Below are 24,406 nucleotides of genomic sequence, written 5' to 3'. Positions count from 1 at the left end.
GGAGCCCGTGGCCACGGGGAGGGAGGGAGGGAGGGAGGGAGGGAGGGGGGGAGGGGGGGGGGGGGGGGGGGGGTGTCAGAACAACCCCATCCCGGCCCCACCTGCGCTGGCCCCGCCCCCGCAAATAACCGCGCCCACAGCACAGACCACGCCCCCATTCGTTCACGCCCCGCACCGCCTGACCACGCCCCCGCCCGTTTGACCACGCCCCACATGACGACACCCGCTGCGTTAGCCACGCCCCCAAAATGACCGCGCCCTCCACTGTCCCCGCCTACACAGACCACTACTAACCTACTTGACCACGCCCTTACTCACTTGGCCACGCCCCCTCCTCCCGGTACCGGCTCCTCCCCGCCCTGGCTCCTCCCCGGTACCGGTACCGGCTCCGCCCCGCCCTGGCCCCGCCCCGGTACCGGGATGCCGCGTGGCTCCTCCCCGCTCTGGCTCCTCCCCAGTACCGGTACCGGCTCCGCCCCGCCCCGCCCTGGCCCCGCCCCGGTACCGGGATGCCGCGTGGCTCCTCCCCGCTTTGGTTCCTCCCCGCCGGCCCCGCCCCGGGACCGGGATCCCGCGCGGCTCCGCGCCCGCCGCTCCATCCGCGCCGCCGCCGAGCACCAGGTACCGGGCGCGCTGGGGAGCGGGCGCTGCGGCACCGGGAACCGGGGAGCGGGAGGCGGCGGCGGCGGGGCGGGCGAGCGGGGACCCCTCCGCATCACCGGGGCGCGTCGCCCGGCCCCGAGCGGCTCCGGCAGCCCCGGTGCTCCCGGGTCCTCCAGTCCCCCGCGGGCAGGAGCTGCCTGGGAAGAGCGGGAGGCACCGGGACCCGTGGGACCCGGGGGCTGCCGGCAGCCCCGCACTGGGCACCCGGCACCGGGTACCCCCTCCCCTGGGTGTCCCACACCGGGCACCGAGCATCCCGTGCCGGGCAGCCGGTGTCCCCCCTGCACCGGGCACCCCTCAGCGGAGCAGCCGGTGTTCCCCAGGCTAACCCCGCTCCACGGCCGGCAGTGTCCCCCCTGCCCCGGGCACCCCTCCGCGCACCCCTGCCCTCCTCATGCCCGGCACCCCCACCCCGGCGCAGCCGGTGTGCCCCCCCGGCACCCCCACGCTGAGGTGGCACCGAGCACCCCGTGCCGAGGCAGCCGGGGTCCCCCTCCGGGCACCCCTGCTCTGAGGGGACCGGAGCCCCCCTGCACCGGGCACTCCTGCACCGAGTCCCTCGTGCCGAGGCAGCCGGTGGCACGGTGGTGGCCGCCGTGGCAGGGGTGTCGGGGGTCACGGTGGTGCCGCCGTGCCGCTGCTGGAGGGCAGTCTCTGCGGAGAGGGTCCGGAGCCCCCCGGTCCGCTGCCCCACACCACGGCCCCCTGCCCGCTCCAGCCGCTGGCATCTCCCTCCGTGCCGAGGTGCGGGTGGCAGCTCTGCTTCCCCCGCTGGAGCCGCGTCCGTCGCCAGGGCTGAGCCGGGCTGACACACGCACACGCGTGACCCCGGGTTGTCGCTCCGTGTTCCGCTCGCCGCGCTGACGCGGGCCCGGGGCTCGGCTGCGGGTGCGTGGGGTGCAGCTCCCGGCACCGCCTCAAGGCCCTTGTGTGCCCGAGGGGCTCCGGCAGCCGGCACAGCCGCAGCTGCTCCCCCCGACAGGGCATGACGGAGCTTTCAGGGTGCCCTGGTCCATCTCCGCCCCAGTCCGAGCCGCACGTGGGAGCCCCGAGGTCTCCGTGGAGCCGCTTTCCCGCTCGGAGCACGAGGTGGACGCGTATGAGTAACCACCAGGACACGGCTTTGCCGGTGTGTGCCAGCATGGTCACAGCAGCTGCCAGCCAGGCACAGAGCGCCCCATGACGGCTCCCAGCTCCCGGCGGTCCCGGCACCTCCTTGGGGGGGCTGGGAAGGAGCCCCTCGGGATGGCGGCAGGGATGCTGGGGATGCCGGGGAGAGCAGCCGGAGCGCTGCCAGGAAGCGGCTCCCGGGCAGAGCCGGGCTCCAGCTGGCATCCTCCGGCCTTTCCCGGTGTGTCCGCTGGCTGCGGGCAGCACTCGGCCCTCCCAGTGCGCTTGGAGCGGGTTTGAGCGCAGGAGCTCCTTTCGGCTGAGGTCGTCATCTTTATGAATCATAATTGTGGTAATTAGTAGCACAGTAGCGTCCACAGGCCACGGATAATGAGCGGGTCCGTTCCCTTTGGCAGTAACGAAGCTGTTCCCATCCCAAACTCTTTTGGACAGGGTGTGTGCAAGGATGCTCCCTGTCGTCCTGGCTGCTCAGCCGGTGGGGAAACTGAGGCACACAGCACTGCCAGGCACCCGCTAATTCCTACATTCCGCTAATTCTTCGTTCCTAGCCGGCTCCTTTGGGCAGGGTCTCTCTCGTGTGTTTTTGAGGATGCTCCCTGTGATCCTGTCTGTTTGGTGCGCGGGGAAACTGAGGCACGGGGCACAGCCAGGCACGCAGCAATTCTCACATTCCCCTGGCAGCCAGTGGTGTTGGAAGCACAGAGGGATAACGGAGTGGGGGCTGCAGTAAGGCATTGGAAATCCACTGAAAGGCAGGATTTGTGTTCCGAGTTGGTGCTCTCCCTCTCTACGCGGAAGGGCTGCAGTCACAGGGACCGCGGCTGGTGGACTCCGGTGGGATGGGAGGCTGAGCACCAGTGGGATGGGGGCTGTGCTGGGGCTGCGCACCGGTGGGATGGGGGACTAAGGATGGGGTGCTGAGCACCGGAGCAGACGGGGTGCTGCGCACCGAGATGGATGGGGCAGACGGAGGGCACTGCCTGCAGCCGAGCCCCCGGGACTCGGAGTCGCCCGGGATGCTGCGGCCACCCGGGTGAGCTGCCGGGCACCGAAACCCTTCCAGCTCTTTCCAGAGCTGCGCTTTAGGGACAGCTTGTGGCTTCCTGACAGGATTTCTGGCATGCGCTGGAGCACAGGGAGTCCCCGTCTGTCGGGGCTCCCGGCCGGCTGCTCCACTTGCCGCGGAGGTTTGGCTCCAGATGGGAGCCTGAGTGCCTTTCTCCAAGAGCGGAGATGTTCTGGGAGAGCGCGGAGCTGCAGGAAGGCTTGGGATGAGCCACGTCTCCCGTGACCCAGAGTCTTGGGCCGTGTCCTACTTCTTTTGCCCTGCGATTCCTGCGGGAATCGCCCATGTTGGAGGCTGTGGCAGAGCCTGTGTGGTCCGGTGCTGAGCTCCGGCCGAGCCCTGCGCTCTCCGGGATGGATCCACATCAGGTGTTTTCCTCCGTCTCTGGGACCCGGAGGGATGCCAGGTTGCCCGCTGGGAAGGAAGCATCCAAGCAGGGCGATTTCTTCCTCCCACCATGGCCTGTCCTGTATCCCCCGGGAAAGGTGCTGAGCCCCAGTGCCCAGCAGTGGCTCAGGGAAGCCTTGGGATCCAAAACAAGCTCTTCTGACTTCCTCCCGCTCCATGTGCTGCCGTTCCCCGGCGCAGGTCGCCCTCCCTGCCAGCTCTCTTTTCCACGGTGATGCCCGCCTGGCAGCGTGAGGCAGGAAGGCGAGCGGGAAGCGCGGGGAGCAGACACCGCTGTCGTGACCGCATCCATGGGACGCCGAGGGGTGGCTTTGCTCCTGCAGGCTCCGTGTGGAGGCTCCGTGCTTCGCTGTCCCTCCCGACCATGCGAAGTCTCCTTCTGACAGCGCTGACGCATCCGCGGTTGGGAGAGAGAGGAGTGATGCCCGTCGATCACCTCTGGGAGGAGGATGCTGTTGCTCCTTCCCTTCCATGGGGAATTATCCATGGAGCATGTGGCAAGGGCACTGGGAGCCTCGCGCAGCCCTGGAACAGAGCCACAGGGTACTTGGGATCCTGGCGCTGTGGGGTCCCTGCTCCACGAGCATTCCTGGGGCTGGGAGAGCAACTGATGTTCCCGCAGAGCGCTCCAGCCAGTGACCTAAATAGAGATCCGTGTGGATCCCTGCCTCGTGGGAGCTGCTGCTCGCACCGGACCCCTGCACAGGGAAGGACCCGTGTGCCACGGATGCTCCCGGAGACCCCAGTTGATGCTCCCCGTGGATGTTGTGGACCACGAGCCACCCAGGGCCGGTAGCTGGGCCAGCTGGGCTGTGTCGGGTGGGTTTCCAGCCCAGAGCATCCCAGCACTGCCCAGGGCCTCACCTCGAGTGCTCCCAGGAGGGAGGAGCTGTGAAGAGAGGACCATCGGAGCCCCGAGAGCTGTCCTGGGGGCTGCTGGCAGAGCTGGCCTCGAAGCGTGGCCGGAGAGGAACGTGTGTCTTGGCCGGGAACGCGTGAGGGCAGAGCGCCGAGCAGGGAGCGGAGCTGTTCGAACGCAAGGACCGCGTTGGCACAAGCACAGTTGGGTATAAACTGGCCGTGATGAAGCGCGTGCAGGAATCGGAAGCTCTTCAAGGATCCGAGCAGCCGTGTGCTGGAAGAGCCTCCAAGTGCACCGCAAGTGCAGGGCATGAGCTGCCTTTGTAGTGGAGCTTCCTCAGCGAGGAACTGGATTTTGGGATTGCTGTCTGCCCGAGGAAACACTTTTAGTCCTCCATCCTTCACAGGCTGCCCAGGGAGTGGCTGAGTCACCAACCCCGGAGGAGCTTCAAGGACAGGCAGACGCGGTGCTCAGGGGTGGTTTAGTGGTGGATAGATGTGGTTTGACTCGATGATCTCAAAGGTCTTTTCCAACCAAATGATTCTGTGATTCCTCGGGTCCCACAGATGCTCTGATCTGAGTACAAACGCCTTGAGCCCTGTCGGAGCCAAGGCAGGATGAAGCTCTGCTGCTGAGTGGTGACATGTCGTGACCCTGGCTCCTGCCCCATCCTCCGCTGAGAGCAGACGCCTCGTCCTCTCCTGCCGCCCGTCTGTGCACCAGCAGCACCTCTGTCCTTTCCAGCGAGCAGGAAGAGCCAAGGCTGTGTCCCAGGAGAAGCCGTCGCACCCGGCGAGCGAGCTGGGTAATTAGCTGCTCTCCTCGGCGGCTCCCGGAGAAGATGACTTCTCTTCTCATAAATCTCCTCTCCCGGCTTCCTGCGTCTTGAGGGGAAGATTTATGTGTCTGCTCTGGTTTTCCCTCTACCACAGACATCGCCAGGAGGATGAGGAGGAGGTGGAGGAAGGGCCCGAGCTGGCGTGGGCAGGGCTGTTCACGGAGCCGGTGCCTGTGCTCCCGCTGTGCGATGGCCAGGGTCTCCCAGCAGCCTCGTCAGCCCCAGGATGGTCTCCCGCAGAACACGGACACAAAACCATGGAATCGTGAAGGTTGGAAAAGCCCTCCAAGCTCATCCAGTCCAACCGCCACCCCAACCCCACTGTGCCAGCCGAACCCTGTCCCCACGTGCCACAGCCATGTGGGTTTGACCCCTCCAGGGATGGGGGCTCCCCCACCGCCCTGGGCAGCCTCCGCCAGGGCACGACTTCAGGCCATTTCCTCTCATTCCATCCCTTGTTCCTTGGGAGAAGTCAAGCGTCCACCAAGGCAGGATGAAGAGCTGAGCCGGAGGAGGAGGCAGCTGGAGGCTTTCCCCCTGCTCTACAGGATTTTTGGTGGATGGAGGTGGCTTTCTGGGCAGGATCCCAGATCTGGGCTCTGATCCTCTGACATCAACCCTGCAGCCCATGGGAGATGAGGGGTACAAACCCCCTCGGGATACAAACCCTCCTCTTTTTCAGGGAGTGCAGGGGTAGGACAAAGGGGATGGTTTTGAGCTGAAAGAGGGGAGATTGAGATGAGATCTTAGGGAGAACTGTTTTGCTGTTCAGGTGGGGAGGCACTGGCCCAGGCTGCCCAGAGCAGTGGGGGCTGCCCCATCCCTGGAGGGGTTCCAGGCCAGGTTGGATGGGGTTTGGAGCCCCTGATCCCGTGGAAGCTGTCCCTGCCCATGGCAGGGGGTGGAACTGGATGGGCTTTGGGGTCTCTTCCAGCCCAAACCATTCCGTGATTCATTGCGTTACAGTGGCATTGTCTGGTTTTATCTGTACATGATATGAGCTGGAAGAGAAAAACACTCAGACCATACAGAATTGCTAAGATGGGGGATCCACCACCACACAAACCCTCTCCAACCTGCTCCACCGCTGGCTGACCTCACTTTTTAAGGAAGCGTTTCCTCCGATTGCACTGATCCCCGATTTCCAGCGCTGCGTTTTGCTGCTCTTTGCCTGCTCGGCCGAAGCGGAGCCTGAGACTCCCGCAGCAGAGACCCCCCCGCACAGCAGCCGTGCTGGGTGCTTCTCTTTTTCCACCCCTGCCCTTCTCCCAGCCTTGTATAATCCGCACGTCTCCTCAGTGCCGTGTTTCCGTGCGAGGTGGGTGCCAGCCTGGCTGCTCCGTGGGACCCGGGCAGGGGCACGGCTCCTCGGCGATGTGCGCTGGATGACGATGCCTCGAGGCGTGCTGCTGAGCTGGTTTTTAATCCATTTAATGCGAACCACATGGCTTTCCTATTATTCTGCTTTCTTCGTCAAAATGTCAAATGCCTCCCAGAAATCCGAGTCTGGCTTTTACCTCCACCCATCGGGCTTGGAACCCAATCAAAGCAGGCGGCAGATGGGTTGGATGAGCCGTGTTCTCCGTGGCCCTGATGGTGCTCGCTGTCGTCCTTCCGCTGGTGTTACCCAGGCTGCCGTCTCTCCCGGCGCCGAGGCTGTGCCACTGCGCCAGCCCCGGGTCCTGCAGGGACCCCCGTGTCCCCATCCCGTGGGTGCAGGGCAGCGGGGGTCAGCCCCAGGATATGTCACACATCCCCACTGCCCTCGTTAGCAGGAGCGCTGCTAACACCAAGCACCGAAGATGCTCATTATCCATGGCATGGGGATGGATGTCCTTCAGCCGTGCCCTTCCCTGTGGGCTCCGGTGGGATCGGACCCGGGAAGGGGCTGCTGTGGGTCTGGGGAGGCTCTAACTTCACAGCACATCATCCTTTGGTGCTGAAACGTCAGCCTGGAGAAGTTGCACTGGGGCAGGTTCAGATCGGACATTAGGAAGAATTCCTTCACGGAAAGGGTTCTCAGGCCCCGGGCAGAGGCTGCCCAGGGCGGTGGTGGAGTCTCCACCGTTGGAGGGGTGTAAAAGACAAGGAGGTGAAGTGCTCAGGGATGGTTTAGTAGTGGACAGGGACCATTGGACTCGATGATTCCAAAGGTCTTTTCCAACCTAGCGATTCTATGGTTCTAAGATGAGGCTGAGGGGAGACCTCATTGTGCTCTGCCGCTTCCTCACACGGGGAGGAGGCACTGAGGTCTGTCCCTGACCTGAGGGAACGGCAGGAAGATCACAGAATCATAGAACCATAGAATAGTGCGAGTTGGAAGGGACCTTAAAGATCATCTTGTTCCACCCCCCTGCCATGGGCAGGGACGTCCCACTCAATCAGGCTGCCAAGGATATGCCGGGGAAGGCTGGGTGGGACGTTAGGAGAAGGCTCTTCACCCAGAGGGTGGTGGAGCACTGGAACAGCTCCCAGGGAAGCAGTCACGGCGCTGAGCCTGACAATATTCCAGAAGCGTTTGGACAATGCCCTCAGACACACGGTGTGGATGTTGGGGTGTGCGATGGGACGGGAATTGGACTCTTTGGTCCCTGTGGGTCCCTTCCAGCTCAGGGCATTCTCTGATCTTAAGTCCCTGCTCCTGCTCCTCCAGCCTGGATCCCTGTGCCTGCGGGAGGTGGTGGGCACAGGAGCGTGGCTGCGTGCCGGACACACGGCGCATCGGCTGGGGCAGCCACGCACGGGGGAGTGCGGGTGACACGGGACACCGGGACGGGGGTGCTGAGCGCTGTTCCCCAGTACGTGTGCTTGAGGTTGCAGCTGGAAAGGGCCAGTGTGGCCGGCGCTCGGTGCCCGTGCTTCTGGCACAGCCCCTTCCCGATGGCCTTTGCTGTGCATCCAAAATGTCCCTGGAGCCGCGCTTCCAGGCAGATCCATCGGCAGAGAGGTTTCCTCGGATTCAGCAAATGTACGGGGGCCCCATCAGATCCCACAGCGCCTGGCGGCACAATCCTGATCCTGGTCCTTGTTATTGGCACTCAGAGATGCTGACACGCTGCAAACCGTGCTGGAACGCGGCACTGAATCTGACCGCACACACCAGGAGATGAGTGGGAAGGTCCAGGCTCTGGGTGTTTGACATCCCCAGAGCTCTTCCCGAGTGGAGTGACTGCATGTATAATTTATAGACTTTTCCTTTGTCCTTGTGGCTCATCTCCAGTCTCTCGGTGGAGTGGCTTGAGAGGCAGAAGGTGCATCGGCGGCGGCTGCGCTGGCCGATAGCATTGCGTTTGCTGCGTAGGCTGAGTCGGACAAGGCTCAGAGAGGTCCCCTCTATGGACTCATGGGGCTGCATCCATGCTTGGATGGTGCTGGGAGTGCTCCTGCCCCGTGCTGGGCTGTCGGCATGGTTCCCTGCACCGTGTGCCATGTGCTGGGCTGTCGGTGCGGTTCTTGGCACTGTGTGCCCTGTGCTGGGCTTTCAGGGAGGTTCCTGGCACCCTGTGCCCCGTGTTGGGCTGTTGGCATGGTTCCTGGCACCCTGTGCCCCGTGTTGGGCTGTTGGCATGGTTCCTGGCACCCTGTGCCCCGTGTTAGGCTGTTGGCATGGTTCCTGGCATCCTGTGTGCCGTGTTGGGCCATCAGCATGGTTCCCAGCACCTGTGTGCCGTTTTGGACTCGGCACGGTTCCTGGCATCCTGTGCCCCGTGTTGGGCTGTCGGCACCGTTCCCGGCACTGTGTGCCCCTTGCCCGTTAGCGCTCCCGTCAAGGAAGCCTCCAGAGCGGGTTGGCCACACTAAGGGAGCACTCGGCCGGAGTCGCCAGCCTCATGTGGTGCTCTGGACCTGGTCCAGTGTGGAGATGTGCCAGCCGTGCTTGCTCTGCCACGGGCGTGTGTCCTCGCTGGCACAGATGCATCCAGGGATGCTGAAGCGCATGCTGAGCTCTGGCACTGTGGCACAAGCCGGGACCGGAACCCCACGGCCCCTCGCCACCCCAGCAGGCTCTGCTCTGTCCCACGCGGATGCCGGCATGGCCGTTGGCCCCAGCCGGGCGCCCGGTGGCAGGCGTCGAGGCGGGGCTGCTGCCGGTGGCTGCGGCGGGCGCGGGCAGCGTTGGCTCCGGCTCCCTCCTCCGCCTGTTGCTGCCCATACTAACGAGCTGCCCCGTCCCTGCGCTCGCCGCGTCCTGCCTCACAAACATCTCCCGGTGTCTGGGCACGGCTCCAAGCTCGGGAAGGAAAGTGCCTGGGCGGCTGGGCTGGTGCGTGGAGCAGCATCCCGACGACTGCCGTGCATGGGGTGTAGATGCGCTGGCGCCAGGGGGGCTGCGCCAGACCCCCGTTCCGGTGTGCCGGCAGCTCAGGGCGGCACAGGGCACCGGCACGCTCGGCGCTTTGCAACTTTGCTCCTTCCCAGCGCAGGGTGACTCCAGGCCGCTGTGCTGACTCAGGCGCTTCCAAACAGCGGGAACAAGGCAAGGGGGCTTTGGGGACCGGGGGGGGGGGCAGGGGCCGTGTCACAGGAGGGCGGGAGATGCGGAGGGGGACACGCTCCCATCTCGGTGTGCCGGGGAGGCTGCGGGGGCACCGGGGGAGCCGAGGGCTCTGGTCTGGGGTGTGGACCGCAGGGACATGGCGTGGTGCTAGGGCGTGAGCCTGTGTTGCTGGGGACCCACATCGCTCCTTGCCTGTGTTGCCGGTACCTCTTGGTGATTGCAGACCTCAAATGCAATCTGAATTGGGGAGACTGAACGGCCAAGCGAAGCGGCATTGCTGCCCCCCGGGGATGGTGTCCCCGTGTCTCCCACCCCACCCCTGGCACTCCTTCCCAAAATGAAGCCCTGGCCCAGAGCAGTGGTGGCTGCCCCATCCCTGGAGGGGTTCCAGGCCAGGTTGGATGGGGCTCGGAGCCCCTGATCCCATGGGAGGTGTCCCTGGGAACTGGATGGGCTTTGAGGTCCTTTCCAGCCCAAACCACTCCGTGATTCCGTGGTTGTTTCTATGAGCCATTAGTGGCCTCTGCGCCCCTGGGGCCTCCTGGGCAGGGAGATGTGTGCGCGTGCCCTGTACTCCATGGCATCGTGTGCCTGAGCAGGGACTGGGAATGACCGAAGGGATGGGGCACAATGGCAGGGACAGGAGTCAACAGCAGGGAGAGGAGACAGCCGCAGGGACAGGGGATGACAGAGAGGTGGTGATGGCAGGGATGAAGAACGGCGGCAGGGACAGGAGGCAGCTGGATGTGACCCCCCTGGACCAGACCTCAGGAGCCGGGCTGAGCCCCAGTCCTGTCCCTCTGCTGCCCGGCAAGAGCTGTGGGTGCCAAGGCCACGTCCCTGCAGGCATTCCTGCCCGTATCGCACCCAGGACGGGTCCCCTGCGCCCAGTCCAGCCCTGCCCCACACTGGTCGGTGCCCCACGCCTCATCCAGCCCCACACATGCCCCATGTCTGATGGGTCCCTGTGCCCATCCATCCCACCCCAGACGGGTCCCCTGCACCCAGCACAGCCCTGGCCCGTACAAGACGGGTGCCCCACAACTCATCCAGCCCCACACATGCCTCACCCTGTCTTGCGGGTGCCTGTGTCCATCCATCCCATGCAGGACGGGTCCTGTGCCCAGTCCAGCCCTGCCCCACGCTGGTCGGTGCCCCACGCCTCGTCCAGCCCCATGCATGCCCCATGTCTGGCGGGTGCCTCTGTCCCCCCCCCGCCCCGATGCCCACCCTGGCGCTGCCCCGTGCCCGTGCAGCAGCCCCCGTGCCCGCCCTCCCGCTGCCCGCGCCCTGTGCACGCCAGGCACCAGCCCAGCGAGGCTGAGCTATTTTTATCGGCTACTTCTGCTTGGTTTGAGCTGTGAACTTGTAACGTGTTTATGCTAAAGGGGTTTCTTTTTTTCCTCCTCCCTTTGTGCTGAGGAGACAGCACAGCAGATCAAAGCTTGTCTCTTCGCGTTGGGTGATGGTGGGGCTGGCACGGAGCGCGCAGAGGCCGGCGGCTCCACGGGGATGCTCCCGGCTTTGGGGGGATACGGTGAAGGGGCTGGGGCTGATCCGTCTCTCTCTGTCCCCACAGGTCCAGGAGCCCAAGAGCCATGGGCAGGGACGGCGAGCGCCCAGCGCCCCGGGCATCGCGCCACGAGCAGCACTGAGAGGGGCACACGGTGGTGGGACCATGGGCTGCCGGTATCACCGGGGCGGCACGGCGGCGGGCAGGGCAGCCGGGGCAGTGTGCCGGGGGCCGTAGGGCTGGCCGGCGGGCAGCATGCCCGGCAGCCCCTCGCCTGCCTCCCGCACAGCATCCCCAACGCGTGGCGGCGCGGGATGAGGCCGCCTGCCGCCCCGGGCACCTGCGGGGACGGGTGCAGCCCCGGGCTCCGGCCGCCAGCGCTCGTCCCCCCGCACCCCACCACAGCGCCCGGCCGCAGCGCGGCGGCCACGGGGCCCTGAGCCATGGTCAGCCGCGAGCCCCTGCCCGGCACGGCGCCCTCCGTCGAGGGCAGCCAGGAGAAAGCCATGGCAGTGCGCTCGGTGCTGCTCAACCGCGACTCGCCCGATGTCGAGAGCCGCCTCAAGCGCCGCCGCAACCGCACGCAGCAGGTCCGCTTCAAGGACCTGGTGGAGGGCGGCACGGAGCCCGCGGCCGCCCCCGGCCCCCACACCCCACGTGCCTCACCGCCCCCCAGGCTCGCCCCTGCGCCGGCGGCTCTCCGTGCCTCGCGGCGCAGCTGGCCCCAGGCGCAGCCGGGCTCGCTGACGCTGCCCATGCCCAGGAAGGCCTGCATGAGCACCGCCATCCAGACCTCCCCCAGCCTCCAGAAGCCCTTTCCGGCGCCCCAGCCCCGCAGCAGCAGCGCCTGCGATGTGGCGGGGGATGCGGCAACGCCCGCTGTGGTTGCGAGTGCCCGGTGCCTGGGGGATGCTGTGCCCACCGGCATTGGCTACGCCGTGCCCCCGCGGGCGCCCGGTAGCCTCCCCGTGCGGGACCACGCCACAGCCATCGTCCCGCATGCTGCTGTGTGCCGAGTGCCACCACCACCGCCATCCAGGGATCCCTGTCCCCCTTATCCGGGCACGGCCGCGTGCCCTGCTGCCCGCTGTGCCTCACCGGCGCGGAGCTGTACCCCAGAGCCCTGCCCACCCCCCGCCGCCTGCGCCCGGCTGCGTGGCAACACTGGGAGTGGCCGTGGGGCAGCCCCACGTCCGGCCTCGGTGCCCTGCAGTCAGTCCTGGCTGCCCACCGAGCCGCCGGTCAGCCGGAGCGACTCAGAGTGGAGTCTCCCCCGTGGGCACACCCAGCCCTCGCCGAGCATCTCTGCCACAGACCCCCCCAGTCCCCGCCGGCCAGCTCAGGGCACCCCCCCGCGGGACCCCCCGGCCCCCCAGCACCAGCCCTGGGGGGGCCCCTGCTGCGCCTCACCAGCCCCCATCCCACCAGCGCCGCGCTGGCACGGTTCTGCCGCCACCGTGCCGGACAAGCCACCAGCTGCACTCGGCCACCTGGACCCCCACGGCATTGGCACCCAGCGCCGCAGCGCCGAGCCTGGGCACGGCCGGGCAGCACCAGCCTCACAGGGCGCGCAGACGGCGGCACAGGCACCGGAGCTGCCTCGGCACCGGCAACCCTGCCTCAGCGCCGAGCACTCGGACACGCTGCACCACGTTCAGGACCTGCTGCAGCTGGTGGTGGTGGCCAAGGGGCCGTCGGGACCACCGTCGGGGGACCAGGATGCCCGGACATCTCAGGGAGCGCGGCCGCGGGAGCGGGGGGACCTGCGGTCGCAGCTGCAGTCCCTGGAAGGGGTGCTGGAGACCAGCCAGCAGACCATCCGCGTGCTGCTGGACGTCATCCAGGACCTGGAGAAGAAGGAGGCGCAGCGGGACGGGTGAGTGGCGGCGAAGGAGGAGGGCCAGGGGCGCGATGAGGTTCAACAAGACCTGGGCAAGGTCCTGCATGGGGATCGGGGCAATCCCAAACACAGGTCCTGGCTGGGCAGAGAAGGGACTGGGAGTGCTGGGGGAGGAGAAGCTCCACAGGAGCCACAACGTGTGCTCAGAGCCCAGAACCCCCCTGTGTCCTGGGCTGCACCCAGAGCAGCGTGGCCAGCAGGGAGGGACGGGATTCTGCCCCTCTGCTCCGCTCAGGGAGACCCACCTGGAGCCCTGGGTCCAGCTCTGGAGTCCTCAGCACAGGGAGGACATGGAGCTGGTGGAGCAACTCCAGAGGAGGCCACGGAGGTGATCCGAGGGCTGGAGAACCTCCTGTATGAGGACAGGCTGAGAGAGTTGGGGTTGTTCAGCCTGGAGAAGAGAAAGCTCCATGGAGACCTTAGCGCAGCTTCCAGTAGGGAAAGGGGCTCCAGGAGCTGGGCAGGGACTTTTTACAAGGGTGTGGAGTGATAGGACGAGGGGGAATGGCTTTAATTGGAAGGGGGAAGATTTAGATTAGCCATTAGGAAGAAATTCTTCATGGCGAGGGTGGGGAGGCTCTGGCCCAGGGTGCCCAGAGCAGTGGTGGCTGCCCCATCCCTGGAGGGGTTCCAGGCCAGGTTGGATGGGGCTTGGGGCAATCCGATCCAGTGGGAGGTGTCCCTGCCCATGGCAGGGGTGTTGAACTGGATGGGCTTTGAGGTCTATTACTGCCCAAACCGTTCCATAATTTGATGATTCTAGGGATGTGATTTAGTAGTGGACAGGTACAATTGGAACTGATGATCTCAAAGGTCTTTTCCAACCTAATGATTCTATGATTCTGTGACGATGGGGGCATCCTGCCATCTCCAGACATGTTTCCCTGGGTCAAACTCGGAGCTGCCATCCGTGGCACCGTGTCTCCATGCAGTGTCTCGCCCACTCTGGTTTGTTCTGTGTGCGCCTGCAGTGCCCTCCCCATATGCAAGGAGGGGGTGCAGGGCAGGTGGATGGGGGGAGCTGGATCCCTTGCCCGGCTCTGGAGCTGTAGACGTGCCCATAGGTCAGCAGAGCGGAGACCTGGGATGTCACATCCCCACTGCAGGCTCAGCCAAGCCGTGGTACATACTTAGGGACAGTGGTGGGGGGGAGCACCCATGGCAATGGGGAGCATCTACAGCAATGGGGAGCATCCGCGGCGGTGGGAAGCATCCCCGCACTGCTCACGGGCAGAGTCTCAGGTGCAGCCGTGCCGCACCTGAGCTGCGCGCGGGCAGCCCAGGGAGCCGGAACAAGAGCTCTTGTTCGTTTGGCAGCTCGTTAGTTTGGCCAGGACACCAAAGCCGGTTTGTGCCAGTGTCTGGCTTAGTGTGCAGTTTCGGGGCAGCAGGGTGGCACCCGTGAGGGGATCGGGACCTGCCAGATGGGCAGCTCCTGGGAGTCCTGGCCCTGGAGCCTGCGCACGGGTCTGATTGTTTTATCGAAGACAAATGACTGCTAATGGCTCGGTGTTGGGCTGGGTGAGCTTAGAGGTATTTTCTTAATGATTCCGTGATTCTAATACCTACTTCCATGAGGGGCAGTGAGGATGGCACAGAGGTGCCAGCAGGAGCATGCCATGCCCATCCGGGTGTTCAGGCGGGGTGTGCAGCTCCCTCCTGGCACAACCCGTGAAGCTGCAGACACCCTCTGTGGGTGCCTGGCTGGGAGCTGCCAGCATCCCTGCGGTGCCGGCTCCCGCGGGCTCTTCCCTGTGCTCAGAGCCCTGTTTCCCCCAGATGTGCAGGAGCTGCTTGCCCCGGCCACCTCTCTGTGTGCCATGGCCACCTCTCTGTGTGCCATGGCCACTTCTGTGTCTGACACAACCCTGACACAACCCGCTTGCCCCTTGCCATGCAGCTCTGGCGCAGGACAGCCTGCTTGCCCCTTGCCATAACTTACTTGCCACTTGCCATGCCACCCCGGCACAGACTGCTTGCCCCTCACCATAATGTGCTTGCCCCATGCCATGCAGACTCGGCACAGCCCGCTCGTCCCTCACCGTGCAGCCTTGGCGCATCCTGTTTGCCCCTCACTTGCCCCTCGCCGTGCCACTCTGGCACTGCCTGCTTGCCCCCCACTTGCCCCAAGCCATGCAGCCTTGGCACAGCTCGCTTGCCCCTTGCTGTGCCACCCTGGCGCAGGCCATCGCCCCTGCTGTGAGGGGAAGTTGGGATGGAGCTTGTCTGCTTTGGGAGCTGATTTGCTTCACTGCGGGCGGCTTAATTAAGGTCTCGGCATTGTGTACGGTTGCAGTCAAATGAGCAAACAAGATGCCTGGAGACACACAAAATGGGATCAGGAGAGTTATCCCGGTGGTCGGATGCTGAGCAACAGCGTGGCCTCATTTGCCACGGGTCAGTGTCCTGTGGGCAGGCAGTGTCTCCGTGGCACTCGCCATGTGCCGGACCAGTGCCAGCCATGGCCAGAACAGAGCCACCGGCCCCACGGCACTCGCGGTGTAACATAGAATCATAGAATCATAGAACAGTGCGGGCTGGAAGGGACCTTAAAGATCATCCAGTTCCAACCCGCTGCCATGGGCAGGGGCATCCCACGGGATCAGGCTGCCCAAGCCCCATCCAACCTGGCCCGGAACACCTCCAGGGATGGGGCAGCCACACTTTCCCTTGGCAACCTGTTCCGGTGTCTCACCGCTCTCACAGTGAACAGCCACTCACAGGGTCCCGGCGTCCGCCACCGGCACCATCCCACACCAACCCCGATCTCAGGGTTTGATCCCATCCTGGTGGAGGCGCATGCATGCATCGCTAGGTAGGCACACCGACGCATCTTATAGATATATAAATGTATGGTGATCTCATTTCTGCACTGTATAATCCCAGTTGGAATGTACAATTTGGAGCATAAAAAGACCCAGTTCTGGAACGCCGAGAACGAGCACAATCAAGGTCGAGTAGCTGGAGGAGGATTTAAACAGGGAAACACGGCTGCTCTTTGGGATGTAGGGGTTTCTCAGCTCCCCTCCAAAAGCCACTGCCTGAGAGGGGCATGGGAGATCATGGAATCGGGACAACATGGAATGGTTTGGGTGGGAAGGGACCTGAAACTCATCCAGTTCCAGCTCAGGAGCTGGGATCCCAGGGAGGAGAGGGCTTGAATCCCAGGGAAGAGAGTGCTTGGGTGCCAGGCAGGAGAGGAGCTGAGTCCTGGCTGCTGGACTATGACCTCGAGATGCAGGTGAGGGGCCTGGGGGCAGCTGGGGACTCATGGGCAAGTCGATCCAGGCTCATGGCACTTCTGCTCTGTTGCAGGCGACACTCGTACCGGACAGGGCAAGACATCGCCAACTGTGGGACCTGCCGGGATTGTGCCTGCATCATCTACAGGTAAGAGCAGCCCTGGAACCCTGCGCCCTCCCTGCGGGTCCCCTGCTCTCCTGAACCGCTCAGATCCTCATGCCCTCACATGGCAGTGGTGCAGGGGGAGCCGGAGTCTGTGCTGGCGGATGGAGGGGACCAGCTTGCTCCAAGGGGCATGTATAAAGGGAGGCGCCGGAAGGCTGGGGTGGGGCTCTGGATCAGAGAGGGCAGGGACAGGACGAGGGGAATGGGTTTGAGCTGAAAGAGGGGAGATTGAGATGAGATCTTAAGGAGAAATGTTCTCCTGTGGAAGGTGGGGAGGCCCTGGAACAGGTTCCCCAGAGGAGCCGTGGCTGCCCCATCCCTGGAGGGGTTCAAGGACAGGCTGGATGGGGCTTGGAGCAACCGGATCCAGTGGAAGGTGTCCCTGCCCATAGGAACTGGATGGGCTTTGAGGCCCCTTCCAGCCCAACTCATTCCATGGTTCTTTTCTAGGATTCTGCCCATCCGTGCACCCATGGGTGTCCGTTTGTCCCTCGGTCCCAGCAGCTGCTGTCCCCCGCTGTGCACGTGCAGCTGGCCCAGCGTGTTCCCATTTTGCTGTTAATTCGGGTTACTCTGCCAGCACTCGGCAGGATGCAGCATGCAGAGCTCCGAGCCCCAGCTCAGCGGGGTCCCCCGGACCCCGAGCAGTGCCCCAGGATGTGCGCACAGGGTGTTTACCCTCTGCCCCACCGCTTTTGTGACCCCATCTATGGGACGGACGCTCTCTCCTCTGGGCTGGGGGTGCATCCTCACTGCCCCTGCGCCAGCCACCCCCTGCGCCCACGCTGCCACAGCAGCATCTGCCTCTCTCCTTCTCTGCGTACCCTCACCACAACCCCCCCCCGCTGCAGCTTGTGGGGGATATCAGCGCTAATTGGGTCTGACGAGGCTGTCTTCACACAGCATCACGGTGGGGAGAGATGTCGCACTCCGGGAAGGGGGCTCCTTGTCATCGCCAGGCTCCCACTGGGGACTCCCTCCAGGCTTCGCTGCCATCCGCGTGAGGCAAAGGGGCTCCGGTGGGACACAGACACGGAGCAGGGTCAGAGCGTTGAGTGCAGGGGAGCAGGGATGCCCTGGCACCACGTCCCATCCTGGGGCCGCGCACGAGCCGTGCACTCCCACAATGTCCCCAAGCCCCTCTACTGCACCCACGCACGGAGTCGGGGTCCCTCCCCACGCCGCCCTCTGGCCACGGCGCTGCTGTCTGCCGCTCGCCCGTTATCCCGGCAGTGACTGGGATGAGCAGTGTCCTGGCAGGGAGAGATGATGGGAGGTGACAGGAGGTGTCAGCATGCGGCGCGGGGGCTCGTGGGGCGCTCCCCGTGTGTGGGGCGGCTGCACCACGTGTGTGGTGCTGGGCATACACCGCAGCACCTCTGATGATCCGATGGGATGTGGCTGGTGTGAGACGATCGGAGCGCTTTCCGTGTGAGGAAGCAACACGGCACGTGGCTGCTGCGCGCTGCCGGGTGCTGTGGGGACACTGGAGGCTCTGGCACTGGCAGGAATCCTGAGGGCTGGGGCGACACAGTCCCCTCACTCACCCAGGGTCCCTAATCCCTCACCTCGGCGGCACAGCTCTTGCACCTTGTGCCACCTCCAGACGCTGCAGTGCCTGCAGCCCATCAGGGTCCGAGTGCAGTGCCGGTGGCAGCAGGAGCAGGATGAGGCCCCAGGGATGGGCAGCCCCTTTCTGGGGGGCTTGGAGCTCACTGGGGTCCCACAGATGCTGGGCTCGCCCCCTGCCTCAGCACCGGTCCCCAGCCCAGGCACTTGGCCTGTTCCCCGATCCGGGAAGGGCGCGGATGTTATTGTGAGCGGGGCTGGGGTCCCCAGGGACGTGAGCAGGACTGGGGTCCCTGGGGACACGAGTGGGGCTGGGGTCCCCAGCGACCTGGGTGGATGCAGGTTGGAGGTGGGTATTGCTCTGGTGGGATCCACAGTGGTCGATGCTCTCCAACGCCTTCACCCCTCGCCCGCAGCGTGGAGCATGATTTCCGGCAGCAGGAGGGTCGCTTCCAGCGGGTGCTGAGCCACATCGCAGGCGACACAACGCTGGGCTCCCCAGCAGCGGTGGCAGAGGCCGCGCTGCCGCCCCGGCAGGAGCTGTCGCCAGTGACCAAACTGCCCACAAAGCTGGACACCAAGAAATCCAGGCGCAAATGCTTCTGGTTCCTGTGAGGGCTCCATCTCGGCACTGACCCCCTCCCACCTCTCCTTCTTCCTCTCCCTCCCTCCGAAGTAGGGTTTGGGTAGCACCAGCTTTTCTACTTTTAACTGTTTATTTACCGTATCGATGCCCCATGGTACACGAGGCGAGGGGAACACGGGCTGTGTTTAACGAGGATTCAATAAATTCCACAGAGACGCTATTTTTGTTACACCCTCTCCCACCTGTGCCCTTCTGTTCCGGGTGAGGATGAGGAGGGGCTGTGGCTGAGCCCCTGCATGGGTGGCAGCGTTCGCCTGGCCCTGGGTGCCCACAGCCCCCCTGGAGCAGCCACAGGGCTCCCATCTTGCCCCATTGGCATCGGTGCCCATCCCGTATCCCGTGGGATGCTCGCCCGCTGCTTAACCCGGAGCACCCAGGCTTGCTCCCGCACCCGAGACAGTGGGAAATGGTCAAAGTCTCGGCAGGACCTGAGCTGGGACAGAGAAACCCAACCCAAAGGCCTCCAGGTGGGAGGGCAGGGCCGGACAGGGGGGGATCTGGGAGACATGGATCTCCTTCCAAGGAGCATCTCTGGGTGAGGCTGAGGCTGCCCGGCGCCCCAGGAGGGGCTCAGAGCGTCCCCAGTGCCCGAGAGCCTGGGATGGTGAACTTGGGGCTCTCCTCCAGCCAAACTCAGGAGGGTGGATGGGGCTGCGGGGGCGCACGCGTGGTCCCTCCTGACCTTCCTGGCAGCCACAGCCTGGGCTGAGCCACATTGGACTTGGGGGGAAAGCAGGGGCTGTGGCAGCGGCATGGAAATCATGGATGCACTGGGAACGCTGCCGGATGGCGTTTCTGGAGCCCGGCATGGCCAGCCCAGGGGAAGGGGCGCACACACACAGGGCCACACACCAGCACCTGCGTCCCCACCGCCGCCTGGCAGTGTGTGCCCAGCAGCTCTGCATGCTGCCGTGGGCACCGAGTCACAGGGACCAGGAACGGTGCCTGAGAGCACAGTGACACCAAAGACGGCCCCAGGAACGGAGCTGTGGGCACAGTGACACCAAAGGCAGCCCTGAGCGCATCACCTGCCTGAGTCACACGTCAGTCACGCTCTGGCACAGGGAGCCTGCCGTGCCCGCTGGCACAGCCCCAGCGCAGCAGCATTTGGCAGCAGAGCAGCACCGCCTTCCACAAGGCCGCTTGTGCCTGGGCACGCGCTGGGGTCTGCACCTGCCGTCGGTCCGGCCGGCAGAGCTGCCGCAGCATGGCAGAACCATCACCACGGGGCTGTGCTGACCGAGCTGTGACTGGCCGAGCCGGGAGCCAAAAGGGAGAGCTCGCGTCTGCCCTGTCCCTCACAGGCAAGAGAAGGGGTCACAGGGAATGGCAACGCCGGTGCCTCAGCGCATTGGTGGGAACCATCCCAGCACCTGGGGTGCTCACAGACTCTGACAGCCTCAGCTGCCACAGAGCATGGGCAGAGTCCGGGAGGAGAAAGCTCCCATGCCATGGGGCGCCCTCGTGGCACAGTGCTTCCTCATGGCACAGTGTTTCCCAATGGCACAGCACTCCTCCATGGCATGACGCTCCCCCATGGCATGATGCTCCCCCTGGCACGACGCTCCCCCATGGCACGGTACGGTGTTTCCCCATGGCACAGCATTCCCCCATGGCACGGTACAGTGTTTCCCCATGGCACGGTACAGTGTTTCCCCGTGGCACAGCACGGCGCTTCCCCATGGCACAGGGCTTCCCCACTGCTCACAGCCCCACCACTCACTCCAGGCTCCCAGAACGTGGTCAGACCGAGCTCCTCACCCACCCTTGTGACCCAGCGCAGCTTCTCTTGCCCCTTCCTTGCTGCCTGGCTGAGCACACTGGCTCTGCCGACACATCCGTGTCCAGGTGCCCATGAACCCATGGTGGCCGCAGCCCTGTCCCTGCTCCGTCATCACAACCTGCTCCGTGTGAAGCTTTCCTGGAGCCACGCTCCCCCTGCCCACGCTCCCCGAGCAGTGGGCATCCCAGCACCTTCCTCCCAGGCATTTGTACTATGTAAAACCACGCCACTGGGTCCGTCCGCTTGTTCTCTGGCAAATACAGCCCAAACTCCTGCGTCTGTTCCCCCAAACAGGATTTCTGCATCGCAACTGCCCTGCTTGCTCCTTCTGGCGCACCCTCTGTGCCAGAACCCACGCTTGGCACGGCTTTGGAGCTTCCTGATGCCTCCTGCTGAGTTTGATCCAAAGGCACGAGGCTGCAGAGCCAGGCAGGAGCAGCACTGACCCTCTGGTCCCACACCCCTCAACCAGCGCCCGGTGCAGCTGTGGGAAGCAGCGCAGCCCCGATGCCCGGCGCAGCGCGGTGGCACTCACCCGCAGGCTGTTCTCCCGGTCCAGGACAATCACCCTCCGATTGACGGTGTGCAGCAGCCGCTCCAGGATCAGCTGGATGTGCTTCTTCACCTGCACCTGCAAGGCCAGAGGTGTCACAGCTGTGGCTGAGTGCCTGGTGCTGCCGTGGTGCCGGGAGGGAGGGCACGGGGACAAGCGCCATCACCGCAGCCGATGGGCATTGGCCCCACAGCAGAGCTGGTACGTGGTGCCGGGCCCCTACAGGCACCCAGTGCTGGGTGTCCTGGGCTTCCCACGCCACACGGCATCGGCTCCACGGCACCGCCGTAACCACTGCAGCTCAACGAAAAAAAAGCAGGCAAGGAGGCTGCAAAGTGCTTGCAGTTACTCTTGGCAGAGGGTGCCAGAGTCGGGACTTGGGGCACACGGTCCCTCTGCACCACGTAGCGCCCCGAGCAGCTCTGCTCTGCCCACGGGTGACGGTGGCTGTCAGACGAACCCCAACACCTCCTGGGCTGGCACTGAGGGCAGACATTCCCTGAGTGCCACGTAGTGCCCCGAGGAGCTCTGCTCCGGCCACGGGGATGGTGGCTGTCAGATGATCCCCAACACCTCATGGGCAGATGGAGAGGGGCCTGAGGGCACACGTTTCCTCCACACCTCATGGTGCCCCAAGCAGCTCTGCTCCAGCCACGGGGATGGGGACTGTCAGATGAGCCCCAACACCTCACGTGCAGAGAAGGAGCCAGGACTGAGGGCACAGGTTCCCTCCACACCACACAGTGACCATCAGACAAGCAATATCAGGGCAACGGTGACCATCAGACAAGCCCCAACACTGCTGCAGCTCCAGCTGTCGGTGACTGTGGCCACCAGACAAGCCCTGTGCCGGGGATCCTCAGCCGTGGGACCCCGCAGCTCTGGTCCTGGCCAGGAGGGCCGGGCTCGTGGCACCTCAGGATGTGGGAAATCACGAACTGATTCAAGTCTTGTGATTTATAGGGAGTACCGAGACAGAATTCCTGTCTGCTCCAGCACAGCGAGGGCCGGCAGCATCGGGGGGAGCGGCTGGAGCTGAGACTGCGACAGGGCAATGTGCTCCAGTGTCGATACGGGGCTTGGGGTCTCGGCACAGTTCAGCCCCCCCGGAAAAGCCCACTGAGAGCACTGAGACTTCACTCGCTTCTCACCTGTGCGAGGAGCCAGAACGATCCAAACCCACTCACGGGTGCACAGCAAAGCACCATGGCCACACGGGTCCAGGGCGAAGGTCTGGGCACAAACTCCCCCGGCCCAGGGCAGGACACAATGGGCTGGGGGTTCGCAGGAAGCCTGGAGCCCCGCAGACCCAGCCCCGCACCCCCCGGTGTGACCCCATTGCTGCAGCATCCCCGCCAGCAGCTGTCCGTGCTGTAGCGCCAGGGGACCACGCGGGGTTTGTCACCGGAACGCGATGCAGAAAAACCCTTCCCACATGTGCAGGGGCGCCCGGTTCCTTCCCACCACCCGCCAAGAGCCAAAGCCTCCCACTCACCAGCTCCGTGTCCCCACGGTCCCTGTGCCGTCCCTCGCCGGTGCCACGCTTCGCCTGCAGCTCCTCTGCTCTCTGCAACAAACAGTGCCCGGAGAAATGGGGCTGGGGTCCCGTGAGGACAGCCCCGTCCCACCAGAGGCCACAGAACCAGGGAATCATGGAATGTTTTGGGCTTGAAGGGACCTCAAAGCCCATCCAATTCCACCCCCTGCCATGGGCAGGGACACCTCCCACTGGATCAGGGGCTCCAAGTCCCATCCAGCCTGGCCTGGAACCCCTCCAGGGATGGGGCACCACCACTGCTCTGGGCACCCTGGGCCAGGGCCTCCCCACCTGAACAGCAAAACATTTCTGCCTAAGATCTCATTTCAATCTCCCCTCTTGCAGCTGAAAACCAAACCTCCTCCTCCTATCACTCCAGGCCCTTGTAGAAAGTCCCTGCCCAGCTTTCCTGGAGCCTCTTTCCCTGCTGGAAGCTGCTCTAAGGTCTCCCCGCAGCCTTCTCTTCTCCAGGCTGAACAACCCCACCTCTCCCAGCCTGGCCTCATACAGGAGGTTCTCCAGCCCTCGGATCATCTCTGTGGCCTCCTCTGGACTCGCTCCACCAGCTCCGTGTCCTCCCTGTGCTGAGGACTCCAGCGCTGGACCCAGGGCTCCAGGTGGGTCTCCCCGAGCGGAGCAGAGGGGCAGAATCCCGTCCCTCCCTGCTGGCCACGCTGCTCTGGGTGCAGCCCAGGACACGGGGCGTTCTGGGCATCTAACTCTCATTGACGGCTATTGTTGAGCTTCTCCTCCCCCAGCACCCCAAGTCCTTGTCCTCAGGGCTGATCCCTGTCCCTTCTCCGCCCACCCTGGAGCTGTGTTTGGGATTGCCTCCGGGGAGCCCGGGGCTCCCTGCTGCCTGGGCTCCTACGTCCACATTTAGGGCTGTTGCTGCTGGGTTTGGAGCGCCTGGGGTCAGCGGGTGATGGTGGAGCTGCTGCCTTCTCCCCTGCCCGGGAACACCAGAGCCACAGCCAGCGCTGCTCCCCTCTCCTGTCGATGCTGTCCCTGCGCTTGGAGGCCTCTTCCCCAGTCACAGGGAGGGGCAGGGACTCACCAGGGACCAGCTGAGGTGGGAATCCAAAGGGTTTTACCCCTGTCTTGGACAAGTTCCCACTGGAAGAGTGGGCACCAACAGCCCCCTTTGACGTTGGGTGACCACCACCGGTCCCCACTGATCAGTGCTTAACTCCACCCAGCCGGGTCCAGTGAGGGCTCTTCTGTTGGGGAGGGAAAAGGAGGCAGCAGAGGAGAGGGGATTTACCTTCTGGGCCTTGTACAGCACCTCCAGGATGTTGCTGAGCAGCTCAATGCAGACGTCCTCCTCCTCGCCCCTCTGGATCAGCTCCTGCAGGGTGGGCACGGCCGTCTGCAGCAGCAGCTCCCGGCACTCTGCGGGACAGGGACGCGCGGGCTGGCGGGAACCGGCACTGTCCCGGTGGGAGAGGACGAGGGAAAGGGACCCACGGGGAGATGGGACCCACATGACAGCAGGGCTGGGCTGCGACCCACATGCAGGGAGCCGTCAGCCTCCTCCTCCTGAAGTGCTCAGGGGTGGTTTAGTCATGGGCAGGTACGGTTGGGCTTGCTGATCTCAAAGGTCTTTTCCAACCTACAGATTCTATGGTTCTATGATTTCCTTGGGTGGAGCAGGGGGTTGGGAAACATCAAATCCCACTGGGAAAGCTCCAACAGAGAGAATTCATTGCACCCTGTGACACGGTGGATTATCCTCTCCGCTAAACTGAACCAGAAAAGCCTCAGCCGAACCCCTCTCGCTTCAGCTCCTGCCGATGGACGTGGTGCTGCTCCTCTGCTTGGTCAGAGGGGCTTGGAATTCCCATAAGTAGATGGAGACTTTATAAACCTGAAACAACCTCAAAAAAAGGGAGCCTCCAGCACCGAAACGCCTGCACCATCCCTGTACGTCCCACTCTGTTGCCCTGTCCAGGGCTGGTGTCGGTGACACCGCACTGCACTGGCAGCTCCACGATGCTGCTTATCACCACGGCAGCACCGTGGAAGGGGACG

General features: G+C 64.4%; 2 protein-coding genes across 3 annotated transcripts in view; one reads left to right on the top strand and one right to left on the bottom strand.

Moving 5' to 3' along the window:
• LOC104056873 (dedicator of cytokinesis protein 2) overlaps positions 1-24,406 on the bottom strand; it is a 64,931-nt gene that overhangs the window by 13,232 nt on the left and 27,293 nt on the right. The window contains exons 25-27 of the mRNA XM_054066282.1: positions 23,640-23,767; positions 22,334-22,405; positions 20,821-20,916 (exon numbers count right to left, since the gene is read on the bottom strand). Coding sequence (XP_053922257.1) covers positions 20,821-20,916; positions 22,334-22,405; positions 23,640-23,767 — 296 coding nt within the window. The remainder of the gene's footprint in view (positions 1-20,820; positions 20,917-22,333; positions 22,406-23,639; positions 23,768-24,406) is intronic.
• LOC128852162 (INSYN2B protein-like) lies at positions 543-20,239 on the top strand. Of its 2 annotated transcripts, none has more exons than XM_054066277.1 (4): positions 543-621; positions 11,046-12,855; positions 16,195-16,269; positions 18,273-20,239. In XM_054066277.1, the coding sequence occupies exons 2-4, from the start codon at positions 11,423-11,425 to the stop codon at positions 18,469-18,471; spliced, it is 1,707 nt and encodes a 568-aa protein (XP_053922252.1). In that variant the 5' UTR covers positions 543-621; positions 11,046-11,422; the 3' UTR covers positions 18,472-20,239. The 2 variants fall into 2 exon arrangements, with proteins under 2 accessions (XP_053922252.1, XP_053922250.1); XM_054066275.1 differs by having other exon boundaries at positions 17,191-18,414.

The sequence above is a fragment of the Cuculus canorus genome, chromosome 4, assembly GCF_017976375.1.
Source record: "Cuculus canorus isolate bCucCan1 chromosome 4, bCucCan1.pri, whole genome shotgun sequence".
Lineage (NCBI taxonomy): Eukaryota > Metazoa > Chordata > Aves > Cuculiformes > Cuculidae > Cuculus > Cuculus canorus.
The sequence above is the reverse complement of the archived record's forward strand: the minus strand, read 5'-3'. Positions and strand labels throughout refer to the sequence as shown.

Bases quoted from the DNA above. Each gene is read 5' to 3' on its own strand.
- LOC128852162 (XM_054066275.1), top strand. From the start codon at position 11,423: ATGGTCAGCCGCGAGCCCCTGCCCGGCACGGCGCCCTCCGTCGAGGGC. The intron at 12,856-16,194 runs GTGAGTGGCGGC...GCTCTGTTGCAG, and splicing joins AAGGAGGCGCAGCGGGACGG to GCGACACTCGTACCGGACAG. The intron at 16,270-17,190 runs GTAAGAGCAGCC...GTCTTCACACAG, and splicing joins TGTGCCTGCATCATCTACAG to CATCACGGTGGGGAGAGATG.